General features: G+C 35.0%; 1 protein-coding gene across 1 annotated transcript in view; it reads right to left on the reverse strand.

The window, feature by feature from the left end:
* Nucleotides 1-16,051, reverse strand: part of STPG2 (sperm tail PG-rich repeat containing 2) — a gene marked incomplete in the record, with an annotated part of 262,587 nt that overhangs the window by 189,035 nt on the left and 57,501 nt on the right. The window contains 4 exon segments of the mRNA XM_072406812.1: nucleotides 124-216; nucleotides 3,194-3,357; nucleotides 4,522-4,681; nucleotides 7,296-7,403. Coding sequence (XP_072262913.1) covers nucleotides 124-216; nucleotides 3,194-3,357; nucleotides 4,522-4,681; nucleotides 7,296-7,403 — 525 coding nt within the window.

A 16,051-nucleotide genomic window follows, 5' to 3' on the forward strand; every position in this document is an offset into this window, starting at 1 on the left:
GCTTTATAAAAGCAGGCCCACTGTATTTCTAAATATCATTAGCAGGACATCATATATGCAAAAATGCATAAAAAAGGCACAGACACACAAAAAAATGAGATTCTCTTCGGGAAAGAAGTTTACCTTTGGACCCATTTCAATGCTAAGCCTTTGTGTTCCAGATGAAAATACTGAAGACGTCTGGTGCTTGTATGGCTCTTCTATTCTGTCTTTTACCTAAGATAACAAAAAGAAAATAAATTGATGTAGACACAGCCATTGGTAAGGCATGTTTAACAGAAAACTTTACTGAACTATTGGGAAGTACAAAAGAGACTTCCTAAAAGCAGAATTATTTTGTTTGTTATCACTACCAATACAATGCCAGAAAACAAATACTTATTGCTTAGTCAGAAAGGCAATGTTGTATTCAATAGCAATAAATTAGATAGACGTATGCTTACTTTGGGCTCATATCCTAAAAAACCTACTGCTTACACTAATTATAATATTACGTCCCATCTTATTTAAATTCATGGTAAGCAATTTTTGTTAGTAGTTCCAATTGCATTTTGGGCTTGTACGTAAACTACTAAAAGGCATTGGGATCTTGCGATGGGAACATGAATCAACGCAAAAAATAAATGTGCGGCAAAATAGTTTATGGCTCTTACAGCAAGCATCTACAATAAAAAAATTATATATACCCCCAACATGGATATTATGGCCCCCACCTATAAGTGACTGGTAACTTTAAATCAATAACAAATCAAGACAAAATGGCTGATTGCCCAAAGAGTTAGCAATCAGAAATTAAAGACTGTTTACCTAATTACCATAACCTCTCCCTGTGTATTTTGTCAGCTTTTCCTGTCCTTTTGCTACAGCATCATCCATTACATTATGGGTGCTCAGTAAATCCCACCCCACTAATAACAAGAGGGCCAGCTTATCCAAAAGCCCACTCCTTGGCCATCCTAAGCTTGTTGGGCATAGTTTTAAAGAGGTAATGAAATGTTGGAATTAAAAAATCAATATATGTCTCTCTTAACTTTCCTACAATCAACAGATGATTCCCACCTGAGATGGACATTATAGGTGAAAATCTGACATGTACACAGTGGTCCCCAGATATCATTTATCAATCAACCACAGCAGATTAATAAATGATCCAACAAGAACAACCGCTGTGCACATGAGGACACCACAGCAGGGTGTCACTCTCCAATCTTTCCCACTGCCCTCTCTCAGAAGGTCACTGTATGTACAGAGCTTATTCATTCATCTGTCACTAGAAATGATCAAGAAAGATTAGTTCCAGGGAGATTCACCTGATGTCTATTTGAGGTCTGAATGTGGCACACTGGCCCTGTTGAGGCTGATCCTGAAAGAACATGCTCCTAGGGTGCCAGAAGAAGGATAAAGAGAATAAATGACAGAAAGAACTTATTGAGGCAAACCTGAATATGGGCAGGTTAAATTATCAACATAACTTAAATGACAGCTGCATAGTTTTAATGACTGAAATCAACTTTTTGAAATTACATTAGCCTGTAAAAGCGTATATGAGATTTTAGTGATTAGATTTGGATCTTCATTAATAATTGGATTTTAGTGGGATGGAAATTAATATTTTGCCATGCAATGAAGTTTTATTAAAAAAAATATCCGATTCTATTGCACTAAAGCTACATGACTTATGATAATGTATTCTTTACATCAGTCCCATCTCTTTCAACTCTATTACAGCTCAACTATAAGGACTCTATTCACATCTGTTGTATGATTTCTCTATTTTCCATCACCCATGTGAAAGTTTTATTAATTGAAACATGTTAGTTCTTTAAAGAAGAAATGTGGTATATATCTATTCAGCAAAAGAAATTGCATTTTCATGAAGATCCCATTTGCGGTCTCTGTTCTGACAAGTCACTTAGGAGATTACCTTTGAAATCCTAAATGTGATACAACATTTATTGCTTTTAAACCTGGTTCTGATCACACATCTAAACAAATTACTTTTCTCTTGCCAATATCACTTAGCATCTCACAACCATTGTTCTGGGTTAGGCAGTAATCAAGCTTAGGCTTTGCAGACTTCAGACACATGTGGATAATAGAGTCACAATATTGTAAAATAGGTCTTTCAAATAGCCTAATAAAACATTTGTTACACAATAGGATGTATATATTATCATTTTTTTCTTTGTGTAATGAGTTTTATTCACTTGGAGAAGAGCTCAAGTCTTTCATATCTTAAATGTTCTAGCCACTGTAAGTGTCTATTTTAAAAGTTTTAATGTGTTTATTAAATTGTAGAACTCCAGTTATATTAGTAAAGATTTTGTGGTGGTTATGTTGCTGACACATTTTCAGTTTTGTAGAGTAAAGAACAATTAGAATTTCTGGTTGACAATATTTGAGTTGTCACCTATTCTGGTGATGATTTTTGTGACAATTTTTGTAGGGATTTTCACTGACCTCCAGGAAAGGACGTAAAGGTAAATCTCAAAACCAGCTGAGAGAAATGCTTAGACTATATTTAAAATTTTTGAATCAAAATTGTCATTAAAGTAATTTTTTTTTTACTCAAACTTACATAAGGGATGCTTGTACCTGGGGAACTTTTTATGGTTTTTCTGAACTTCAAGTTGTGTTTCAAACTCATAAAAATGTCTTTATTTTTCAATCAATCCGATCATCACAGCTCTGTATTAATATATCCTGAGGTAACCTTGCTAAAAACTTTTTGGAAGAGCACTGTCTGTTTTATGAGAACCCTATGGTGTCTGAGCGGTCTGTTCATTCCTTAAGCTTGACCTGTTGAATTGCCTGCTGACTACAAGGTAACCTCAGGAGTTAAGACTGTAGTCGGATATATATCAGATGTATATGGACTGATTAATACACACTAATATTGTTAACTCCATTCAAGCAAAATGCATTGGGAAATAAGTTTTGAATATTTTCTATTAGAAACTTACTATACTCAATTATACAGAGGTGTAAAACCAACAGTATATACAGCAGGTATAAACCCAAACATCTATTTGAAGGGGTCTATAAAATGAATTTTACATTTTCAATGTTATAATTGCTGTTCAAGTTTTTATTGTTATGCACAATTAATAGATGTTTGCGCAATAAGTAGATGTACTTTTTGATTCACCTCAAACGGAATGAATCCTTTCATGTTATAGGTAAACAAACTTACCACATAGTGATTGGGTCCCGGAGTCCACACTGCATTGCTATTGGAGATAGACAATGCACGTGTGGCAGACGTTCCAAATGCTGCCCTTTTTGAGTACTCCTGGTTTGCTCTCTTCAGACTCTCACTGGCAATGCCATAACTAAATAGGTCATAGGAGCCTGGGCCTGAAATAAATTATTTTGTGTTATTATTATTATTATCACCACTATTATTACTATTTCTACAGTAACCTTAGGCAACCTTGTCATGAGAGTAATACATGCACAGTCACTGTTGACTGTTGATCCCTTCTGAAGGTTCCGGATTGATTTTGCTGCAACTACCAAAGTGATCCAATAGCTGGACCATTTTAAACAAAAATCTTCCCTTAAGTCTGTATCTGCATTTAAAGCATTGTATACATGTTCTTTTTTTCTGTAAAAATCTCCTTTGTATAGACATTTTAAAGCTTTGAGAAGGCTGCTCATCTTGGATGTGATGGTAGAAGCCCTAGCTGATTCCGAGATGACACTCAGGAGACACTGTAGATTTCTGTTTCTATTCTTTGGAGGAGGGTCAGAGTAGCTCAGTCAGTACATACCGTAATTAGGCGTTCCCAAAAACAGGGGAGAACAAGGACATGCAAGTAGGGAGAGACTTTGTTTATAGAAAAGGAAAACACAATAGAATGTGCATTAAAAATACTTTTTTTTTCTTTTACTTACAATTTTTCAGTGTATTGACAGAGAGTTTGGGGGGATTTTCATTTGCTGCCATTCCTCTGCCAGATCATGAAAGTCAAAGTATCAGAATTATTGCTGGGCAACTAGCATTTGACAAAAGGGGATCATCGACAGTTGATAACTGAAGACTTTACTTCGTAGAATTAAGCTGAGCTACATATGGTCCACTTTTTCACATGCTACTGTCACACTACGGTGGCTCTGCTGTTTATGACAATCTTAATTACCAACATTTTAAACAATACTTGAAACAGAGAGAAAGGAGTGGTTAAGGTGTGGTTATGTTGTTTGAAATTATAACAATATTTTCGAAAGGGCATTCATAAATAGCCCTTGCAAATGGTGCATCAAAAATAACTTTACTTACTATACCCCATATGAATAAAATTTGAACTTACATATTGTGCAGCACACATTACAGACTACATTGAATTATTTTATTTCATGTGACTGTTAACAAAACCCATGCAAGGACCCTCCCTATGTCAAACACATGCAAAAAAGCAAACGCATGAAAAATATATGGAATGTTTAAAAATATATACATACACGACCTATGAATTTTAAGTGCAGATATTTTCATGGGCCCTCAGTTCAATTGCTTACCTGGTGATTTCTGCAATCTTGAGTCCTGTATAAATCGAATTGCCTTATGCCCAAATGGTATTTGTGCCATGCTTGATGTTTTCCTCAAAGTCTCAAATGCTGTGCGCTGTTCATTATATGCGCCTGGGGCTGGGGTGATTGATTTGACAGGTAGAAATCGCTAGTGTGACACACAAGAAAATAATATCAAATATTCTGAAATAACTTGCAGTTGCAAAAACAGTAAATTCTTGAGTGGCCTAAATGTATTTGAGCTTATCCAATCAACTGTAGAACACTCTAAAAAGATACCTGTGCCAGGTTTATTGTGTGTACATAATAGCTTAAGAGTAGCACAACACTAAATTGTTTTTCTTCATTTGATGTAGCATACCAAATTTGTGACTCTGAGGGTAGACTCTTAGTGACAATAAAGAAATATAGACGTAGAGGTGAGCAGAACAAGAACCTTCAAATTTTCTGTGATAGTGCAGGTCTAAGAGTATAGCTATCCCATAGGCCTCTATCTGTTTCATATCAACAATACACTTGTTACAGAAAAACAAGTAAGCATACAAATTGCTATGTTTGTCTAGGTGGCAATCAGTGATCACATTGATGTCTCCTCCTGAATTTCCTTCTGCTCTTTCTCCTGATTCTCCCTATGCAATCCACCTCCTATTACTTTCTGCTGTGGTACACACTCCCCATAAAAGTCGCACTCCCCACTCACACCATACAACAATTCTTATGGTTAAAGGCAACATTGTATTCTAAATACCACGTAATGAATATGTTTATTATGCAATGAATTGGTAAGATTTATTTTCTGAATTTCAAACTTTGGGTTTTGTAAAAATACAAGTGAGATAAAGCAATTTACAGCTTTTTAACATCCATTTGACAAAAACAATGAACCTAAAACTCTAGCAAAACTTGTAAAATCTCTAATTCTTCATAAGAAAACTAGGAATATTAATTCAAAAGCTATGATGGTGGTGGCCAAGGCTTAACTTTACCCAAAAATATATTATATTGTTTTTTTAAAGAAAAATAAAACAAAAGCAAATGCTTCACAATATTGTGATGGCGTGGTTATTAGATAAGTGGTTTTATATAAATTTCAAAGAAAGTATATTTCAAGACATTTTGAAAAAAGGTCTATAATGTACAGTATTTTAGTATATTACAGTTTATTCATTTATATACTACAAATTATGTGTAATTAGTGAATCATTAATCACCTCATTAAAATATATGATATTGTAACATGTTTCAACACAAATAAAGGGGAAATCCTTAAATCAACTGGTCTTTGCTTATATATTTATTAACTAATTGCAGTCTTGCTCTTTTGTTCTTGGACAGCAACATTTTCATGGCACAACACTCATGCAAGTCTAATTGGTGCAATCTCTTTCTGATTGTCCAGTTGCATTTTAGGTTGACCTTTTTGTTGAGAATCAAAAAGAGCTTACTAAAATGCAACTGGACAATCAGAAAGAGATTGCCGAGATGCAAAATGAGACTCAAAAAGAGATTGAGTCTCATTTTGCATCTCGGCAATCTCTTTCTGATTGTCAATGTGTGGACTTTCACACCAACAGTTACAAAAGTTACCTAAGGATCCCACAGTGTAATTTTTGAGGGTTTTTGGAGAGTCCTTTTTAGCATCAATCATATTTTTGACTAAATTTGATTGGACAGTTGGTCAAATTCATAATAATTTGTGTTTTAAATCTACATAATTTGTTGATTATTATTTTCCTCACAGTGAAATTATTCATTTTTAATATAGGCTGACAACGGAAATCTGGCCATCGATAATCCCATTCCTTCAGTTTACTGGCATGAATTTCGGAGTGCATTTTCAATACATGTACTGCATTACACTGTTTAGACACTTATGTTTTGATGGCGCTGTTCCCCATAAACAGCTGTTAGGTCTTGATTGCTACACTAAATACACGTTGAGACATCCCTGCTGCCTGCAAGAGACAAGGGACAAGGCACAGAGTCCAAGCAGTAACCAGGTCTTCTCCAGAACCTCTAGTGGTGAGGACGTTGCACTGCTGGTTACTGTCAAGTTGCGGTCCTTGGGCACACCAAGGTGGGCAGGACAAATACCAGAGATTCAGGAAATAGAGACACAGGGGCCACTGCAGACACAGGGAACACAGGAGACACTGAAAGTGACAGGAGGCACAGGTGACATGGGGATAACCACAGACTGAGAGGAACACTGGAACAGCACAAGGGAACCGGCTGGGAAACAACAGACTGGAAAACAAAGGGTTAACACAGGAGTTGGACAGGGAAAAGCACTAAGTTAAAAAACAGGTGTAGAGGAAGTGCTCAGCAGAGGTAGGGGGCTCGGCACTAGTGGGGACACATTGCATGAACGCTGAGTGCTGTGTCTGAGCTTGCTAAACAGCCAGATATCATTAAGAGCCTTTTTCCTGATTGGCTGGTGGGATGGGCAAAACTGATAAACCTTGGGAGCGCAGGCAGGCCCAGAGTTAGAACTGCCTGCATGCGCAGGAGAGAGGCATCTGAATTTAATGAGGAAGAGGTAAGGGTGACAATCAGACTGGTCAAAGGCAAAATGAAAACCGGTTCTTATATATCTAAAATTTAAATATGACAGAATACTCCACATCTTTATGTCCAAAATGAAGAATTGTCAAACGCCAGACAAACTATTTTCACTATTCATGCATTACAATTTATTGCAAATACTGCAAACACTAGATGAACATATCATAATAAAGGCTCTAGTTGGGAGCATTTCTTACCTTTGCCAAAGAAAGAAATGGTGGTCGAGGAATATCCGCAGACTTGGTCATCCTATTTGCTGAATCAAATTGACGTGTAATCTCATACTTTCCTGGCCCTGGAACACCCTACAAAATACATAAAAATAGATAATTATAAATATGAAACTCTACGGTGAACCTGGAAAAAAAGAGTGTATAATGCAAACTACTAGCCAAGTGAGACGTAATCCCACAATTTCAACAATTCACAATTTCACAATTTCATTGTACGGTATAAAAAATATTATGTTTTTAAAAAACATATTGTTTAATATCTATCATCCTTTAACTCCTTGTTAACCACTCTTTTCTTGCCTTTTTTTTTAATCTTCTAACCAATAATATTTTAATTTGATGATGTTACATTAAAAAGAGGGTAACAATTAAAATTATAAATGTATTTTACTTGTAAATAACTTTACAATGTTGTTCAGTATTTTAGTATGATTTAAACAGTACAAAATATTGAAACGTATGTTTTCCTATGTTTGTTATGATTGTATGTTTATTTAAATCTATCATTCATTAAAGTGTTTGTATTAATTTTGTAGAAAAATATCACCAAAAGGAAACTTTCTCCTAAAAGTTTTATTTTTATTAATTTATTTTGTGTATTTACTATGTGTAGAAAATAACTATTAACCATATAAAATTATTAATACAATAATTTATTACAAGTGCATTAATGGCACTTGGCATTCTCGTAGCATTAGGGCTTCCTAAAGAGAGAACACAGACTTTAGTTTTTCTGGCTAAAACTCAGTAGTGTAACCTGAAATAACATACCCAAGCTAAAGTAGTGGCCTATTCCCCCTCCCTCATAATATATGGCGGCACTATCTATCAGTGCTGGCAGGGATTGTGAAAAAGGTGGAACAGGTTATTCTTCATTTGGAAGGGTCCATTATTTTAGTTTATGCTACTGAGCTCTAAAAAGCTGGCACAACCACAGTTTTTTTGGAGGGAAGAATAAAAAAAGAGAGGTGACAATTGTTTCAGTGATATTTTCCTCAATGCCCCCCCCCCCCCCACCAAAACAACTTGTCACTAAATTATAAAAAAAAATTAAAAAAACAAATAATAATGCTCTTTTTGAAAATATCCCTGTGAGTGTGCCCGCTTCTACATCTCTGCATATCATAACCCACATGAGTTTAGCACCCAGATTTGTAGATTGTATCTCAAAAAATTAGAAATGTGGAGCATCTCTTATATAAGCAAGTACTATCATAAAAAGATAAATGGCAATTTATATTAAAAAGAAAAGACAGCTCCTTGAATCCAAAATTTCAATTTGAACAGAGAAATCTATATTCTAAAAGTAAGCTGGTAATTCAGAAAACACAGAGTAAGTTTATCTTAGGACGTTTCTAATTATTTGACTTCTGTCTCCTAAAGTCTGGGAAATTCTGTTTTTAAATGGAAAAGCAAATTACACAGTATGCTACCACTTTACAACCTGTTTTTCCTTGAACTGGACAATGTCACTAAGTCTATTTTACACCTATAACCACTTTAGAGAGCTGAGAGACTAAACTCTGTATATAAATAGAATATAAAAATGTTCCAATACAGTCAAAGGGAGAAGAAAACAACTTTCATGCAAAATCGGGCTGGTAAATAAATACAAAATAAAAGCTAAATCAGTAAAGGTAAATGTGTATTTATATGTATTCATAATGTATTTACCATCCAACGCATTGCTAATTATGTCATGCCTTCTGTGCTGTTAAGCAAACACTCTTTTCATTGATTGCTATGGAGCAATCTTTTTAACATGGGAGAACCTTGAAATATTTTTCAGATCTTTTGGAAACTTCTTCTATAATAACTATATTCACAGCTCACAGTATAATAGTGTGGTGGTCTGTAGGAAGAATACCACTTTGCTGGCCAGTGGGAAGGATGTCACTCTTACAAGTAGCAAAAATATCATTGGTGTCATTTAAATTACCCTGAAAGGCACAAATTGCTCAAGGAACCCCTAACTACCTCTGGAGAAACCCTGGTGGTGAAAAAATTATCTAGAGAAACACAGATGCTTTTTTTCTGTTACATTAATGAGCTTCAAACTGTAGTTTTATATTGTTTTTACTACTTACATACAGTCCTTGGTTTACAAATAAATATTAAATACATGACAAAGTTTTACCAGAGCACTAGGTGTCAGCTTAAGCGACTGCACATTAGACTGTAACTGTGTCTACATAAAATCTCCAGATAAGCCATCTAATAGGGTTTGAGTCAGTCTTACCAGAACAGTAAACAACAGTATTTATAATAAAGAAGCAAACCCAAAGTCTGGAAAAATTAAAAAAAGAGATCCACCTGTTAGTTTAGGTAAAAATTTAAAATCATATTGTCTTAATTAAAAAGATATAGATGAATGAAAATGTTATATTTCAGTCCTTACATTAGACATGGTATACCCATTTTTTATATAGTGTTACTACATTATATGAGTCTGTTTCATCACAACGTATTGATTTATATATGCAGTTAATTACAGTAAGTAACCATTAGTTTAGTTCCCTCTAGTTCATTCAATTCAGAACTAAAAAAAGTTACTTCTGCTTAAGGTGGAGGTTTTGGGAAAAGCTGTAGTTTCAGAAACAATAAACATAATAACACCAGCGAACTATTTCAGAACATGGGAATTTGCTATCAGGAAACTGCAGCACCTTAGTATTTAGGCCTCAGTGAGCAGCTGGCAGCACCAGTGTATACACAAAGCATTACTGCTGGCAAATGTCCTTAACAAAGGGCTAGCTTACTGTTAACACTGTGCATTGTACATTGTTTTGGCAAAATAGTCTTATGTAAAATAAAAAAACAGCAACTGTTTTTAATAAAGCCAATCTGTTCTGTTGTTCAAAAAGAGAAATAAATACAAATAAAAAAGCCTTTCCTCATCATCTCAGTATTAATGATGCCCTATATTTGAGAAATGGCTAGCACAGCTAAGAAATAATAAAACACTCAAAAGCAGGATATTGTTTATTAGCCCTGTTGGTTCAGGAAAAAAAACATTTGTTTTTTTTTACTGTGGGGTTTAGCAATGGTCATCTATTTTATTACGATCTTTTTGGTTATCATTGACTATTATACAATCACATGAACAAAGTTTCTGTTAAAATGAATGAACAAAGGGTAAAATGTTGTGCAAACATTTAAAGTAATAAAAAGTGGGTCCCCAAAGATTCAGATAAATGAATTCGGTCTCTGAATTAGACTACAATAGAGTACAGAACCAATAGGTTCAAAAACAGTGTGACATTAAAGGGCAATATCATGATAATTGTTATAAAAACAAAAAAAATTTGAAACATGCTAAAATAGCATATCCATAGTGCAAAGGATAAAATCAATACAATCAATAAGTGATTTCAAACATCTTGTAGTTAATGTGAAAGGATGATCCAAATAGGAAAAAACATTCACTAGAAAAGTCAATTTCATTCAACAGGTTTTGCAGAATTAGGCTGCTTCCTCAGGAATGAAAAACAAGGGACAAGACATAAAAAACTAATATATTGATATGCATTTTTTAGACAAAATGAAATGGATACTGATTGCAACCTTGTTATAGAGTAAATGACCATCTCAGTTTTCACTTTTTTTCACCCTTGTGTGGTATTGATTTCATATTTTCTAAAAAATTATAATGTCTATAACATATATATATATGTGTGTGTGTGTGTGTGTGTGTTTCTCTATAAATATATATATATATATCTCAAGGCAAAAGGAGGCACCCTTAAGTAAAGATAAAGTAAGAATAACTTCACCTAGATTAGTGGTTGTCAACATAATGTATGAGGTTCTTAACTTACAGCTGTACATATTTTGTATATGCAATGCTACAGAAGAGACATGCTACAGGCATTGTTGAAGGCTAGAAACTTGCCTACCATTCATAAACGGCTTAAATATGACTAATTTTTATATAATGTGTCCATTGCAAGGCAGCACGCTGGTAGCTTTTCTCGTTCACTATGCAAAATGAATTGTTCCCTTGTAAAGGGTATATTTACGTAACTTTGTATTATAGGGAAAGTTTAAAGTCAGCAAATTATGAGCAATCAAAAATCCATTTTAAAAAAGATTTTTATAGGAGTATGAATACTTACTTTTTATTACTTCAATAACTAGAACCTGTTTTTTTACTTTTAGTACATTAAGGTCATTCAATTCTATGTGCCCTAATAATTAAATACCCAATAAATCTTTCTGTAATATAGGGAAAAAATAAAATAGATTATAGATAGATAGGTAGACCTAAATGGATGTCTTTAGGATATATATTGAGCTTCCTGGTGCCCCCACTCATCCCTGCTTCAATACAGAAAACTCTGAAATAAAAATATCTAAATCTAACAAAGTGATTTTCTTTCCACATTTTCAATCCAAGATAATGGTTACTTTAATTTGAAATTTTATTTGTGGTGGAGCTGCAAAGATTCCCAGTTAATTATGGAAAAACATAGTTCTTACATGATTCTGTGTTTTGCCATTGCTTCCTGAATGAATATTCAAAAAAGGCTCATAGTTAGGATGGAAATGGAAATGGAAATGGAATGGAAAAACTGCAACCAACCATCTGAGGGGGGAAGTTAGACACATATCTGCAATGTAACAAAAGCCAAATCCTATTGGGCACAAAAAAAAGATGCATACAAATGAATTGGGCAGCTAAAAGCATATAAAGAAGGGTTTATACAAAAAATTCAAGATATTACAGCAGTCAAAAACTGTATTAGTATGTAGTCAAACAGTGTGGAGTATAAAATGTAAAGGTAATGCAGGAGAGCATTGTCGATGATTTGATGTTCAGCATACTTTGAACAACTGAAAAGAGCGGACATTATATTGTAAAGCAGAGTGAAAACTGTCTAATGTGTACAGCACTTATACAACACAATATAAAATATACAGCACAATATACAATTCTTTGGATTGCCATTTACAATAAGTGTCACTACAATGCAAAGCACATTTAGCAGGTTTACTATCAATGTTGTGTGCACAAGTACAAACGGCTGTGTTAAAATACCATTAGTCTGAACTAGTCTGAACACAAGGGGCCAGATTACACTCTGTGCACAGTATATATAAATATTTGTCACTCATAAAGTTATATGATATATTGTACAGTGTAACAGGATGTGGTGTTATACCAGTTCACCAAAAAAATAAAAAACAAAATGCTAGGAAAGGTCTAAGTACCTTTTACTGAAATTCACTGAATTCCCCTATAGTGGACAAAAAATAATAGGATGAAAACTGTTCTATATCCTATATTCAGTAACAGGGCAGAAAAGTACACCTAAACATATGCTGATTATTATTATTAAACAGGATTTATATAGCGACAACATATTACGCAGAAAAGAAGGAACATGGCAGCACCTTGAGATAGATTGGGGATAGTTGAGTAGTGCAGTTTAGTTCGGCTTTAAGAGGACACTTAAAATTGTCTTCCAGGACTTATAACCACGGACCTCTGCAAGCTGTAATGTGCATTGCATAATTGTGATCGCTGCATTCTGACTACTGCACAGTATACATTATGTTGTACACAACACTGTTCTGACTACTGCACCGTATATTCTGTGTTGTATATTTCATGGTCCAGTATAATATACTAATTATATACATTACATAGCCCTAACTGCTATGCCCCATTGACTACAAAGTCATGAACGCTGGACTTTACTGCACTGTGCACATTATTCTGCAAATAATCTATATATATAAAACTGGATGTATGTGTGTCTGTTCCACTATCACTCAAAAATGCATGGAGATATTTCAACCAAACTTGCCATACATATTGATTTAGACTCATGTGAGTACACCAGTCATCTTTGTACAGTGCTGTGCTATATGTCAGAGCTATATTTTGATGTATGTATGCATGTGTGTATGTCATCACTAGGAAATGCATCAAGACATTTAAACCAAACTTGCTAGACATATGACTCAGACTATGTCAGAGCTATATTTGGATGTATGTGTGTATGTACTGCTCAGTGACAGTGTGCCTTTTGCTTACATACTTTTTTTGGACTCTTTTACAAATTTCTGGCCTGTAATAATGCCTTTGAGAAAACAAACATAAGGCAATTGACCAAGTGCAATCAAAGGCAAAAAAAATGAAACAACACCATAGACAAGAAAATCACGAGGACAGGAATAGAAGACTTGACACGCTACTACATCTAGAGCTTCAGAGACAGTACAACAGCATGAGACCTGACAACAGGAAATGAGAGAAAGAGCTACTGGAGCAGAGGTGCCCACACTTTTTTTGGCTTGCGAGCTACTCAAAATGATCCACCAACAATAAAAACTTGGACTTAATTAATCTTGTGCGCTGTAGAGTTTATTTTGAAAGGCAGGGCTCTGTGATCTACTCGCTTTGCCATTGCGATCTACCGGTAGATCGCAATCCACCTGTTGGGCACCCCTGATCTAGAGCTTCAGAGACAGTACAATAGCGTGAGACCTGACTACAGGATAACAGAGATACAGCTACTACATCTAGAGCTTCAGACACAGTACAACAGCATGACACCAGACTACAGGATAAGAGGAATAGAGCTACTACATCTAGAGCTTCAGGGACAGTACAGCAGCGTGACACCTGACTACAGGATAACAGAGATAGAGCTACTACATCTAAAACTTCAGGGACAGTACAACAGGGTGAGACCCGAGTAAACGAAATGAGAGAAAGAGACAGATAATCACGGACTGCCCAACATGTTAGCTTAGCATTGGAAGGATTCCACTATGATCCACATAAAGTCTACTTGCAGCATGCATGTGTTACCATCAGAAAAAGGGAAATGGTTTGTAGTTGCTGTCAAGCGAAGAAGTTTAAATCTGTGTCTCCTGGTAATTTGCTGCAAGGGAAAGTCAAACTCTGCCAACTGGAAACACCACCACAAGAACTTTGGAATTACACATCACTTTGATTTAACACTATAGCTTTATTTGATTCTTTTTCTGTATAATATAAGATTGCAATAAATAAATACCTGGGCAACGCCAGGTAATCAGCTAGTATAGCCCTAAAAATTCTGACAACATCACTGTTATATTTGTACTTTCTCAGCATTGAATTCTGCAGCCTTCAAGTACAGTGATCATCCACTACATTACAAAAAAAAGCACAAAAAAGCACACTGAGCATGATTAGTAGTGCACTATTGACAGGAAACCCGGGGAGTTTCAAAATTCTAGCAATACATCTGGTCTGAAGACTCTGTGGAACATTGAAGCCACTGGTCACTTGAGGTATTTGGAGGCATTACTGTGTTTGCCTCTAGGGCTATTAATGCAATTTATTTATAAAGTAGTAAGTATATTAACTGTCATGTGCCAAGTCTTCTAATGTCAGTAAAGTAGATATTCATGCTCTAAAAAAAGGCTTCAGAGCTTACATAGAAATCATCTGATCTACACAGGAAAAACAGACAACAGGCAATGACAATCATAATTTTACTTTTTGCTCTATTATCAATCTTTAAACCAATATTACAGTATTTCACTAATAAAAACTAATCAGCACTCAACAGTCAAAGCAGGTTTCTGAACTAAAATGCAAACTTGCATTTATCTCCAAAAGATGCATCTTAAAGTACCACGGGTCAAACACTATTTTATATTACTCACGTTTGTATTATGCCTAAATTTCTTGTACAGTGATGTTAAGGCAAACGTATCACCATCAAATTAATACCAAATCATCTCACCTTTACCCAATGAATATACAGAAAATTCTTTTGCTAAATATTACTGGTACCAATAATGATCCTGTCTGCTTCTTCAACCCTTCAGATTGTTGTATAAATTGATGTTTGCAAATTGATAGGTCCAATCCCATCTGACAACAAGCCGGTGTGGTCACAGTTTGCCTAATAACTGCGAGAAACTTCCATATACACAAAAATACCTGCTTTGTCAGTGATAATGCAGTGGATTAGATTTGTGGACAGTACCACTCTAAATGCGTTGTGGATGATAGCAGGAGGCATCTGCTGTACAGTGGTGCTAAATATTGTGTAATTGACTGTTAATGACTGTAAAAACAAGATATTTCAATTAATAAAATTCCTCCTAGGTCAGAATTTTCTTCCCATACATAAAATATTTATTGCACCATTCTTCACATTTATTCAATCAGAGTTATGATACCATTAAAAAAAAGACTCCATGTATATCTGCACCTGCTAAAGCTGAGTTTCTCAACCTTTTAAACATGGAGGAACCCTTGAAAAACTTTCAGGTCTGCAGTCATACAGATACCACAGATAAAATAATGTTCATTGGTGTCTGGTAAATTGACCTGAGAGGTCCGAATTGCTCATTGCTCAAGGAACTCCTAACAACCTCTGGAGGAACCCTGGTTGAGAAACACTGCACTAAAGACTCAACAAAAGTGTGTATGACATGGGCAGCAAAGCAGTAGACAGATTTTGTTTTTCTCTAATAGAATTTCCCTTTAATGTATCGAACAACCCTTGTAACCTACGATGACATTCTCCATCTACAGCGTATTGGGAAAGCCAAACGCACATTTCAAATGAGTTCACAAACAGATGAACTGACCAACAACATTTTTAAAAAAACTGACAACTCAATACCCCGAACAAAGTTCTGTTTTAATTGTTAGAATTTATGGTTAACATTTTCACTGTCTTTCTGCCGTGAGTGTAGAACTATCATTC

This window comes from Pyxicephalus adspersus, chromosome 3, assembly GCF_032062135.1.
Source record: "Pyxicephalus adspersus chromosome 3, UCB_Pads_2.0, whole genome shotgun sequence".
In the NCBI taxonomy this organism is placed as follows: domain Eukaryota; kingdom Metazoa; phylum Chordata; class Amphibia; order Anura; family Pyxicephalidae; genus Pyxicephalus; species Pyxicephalus adspersus.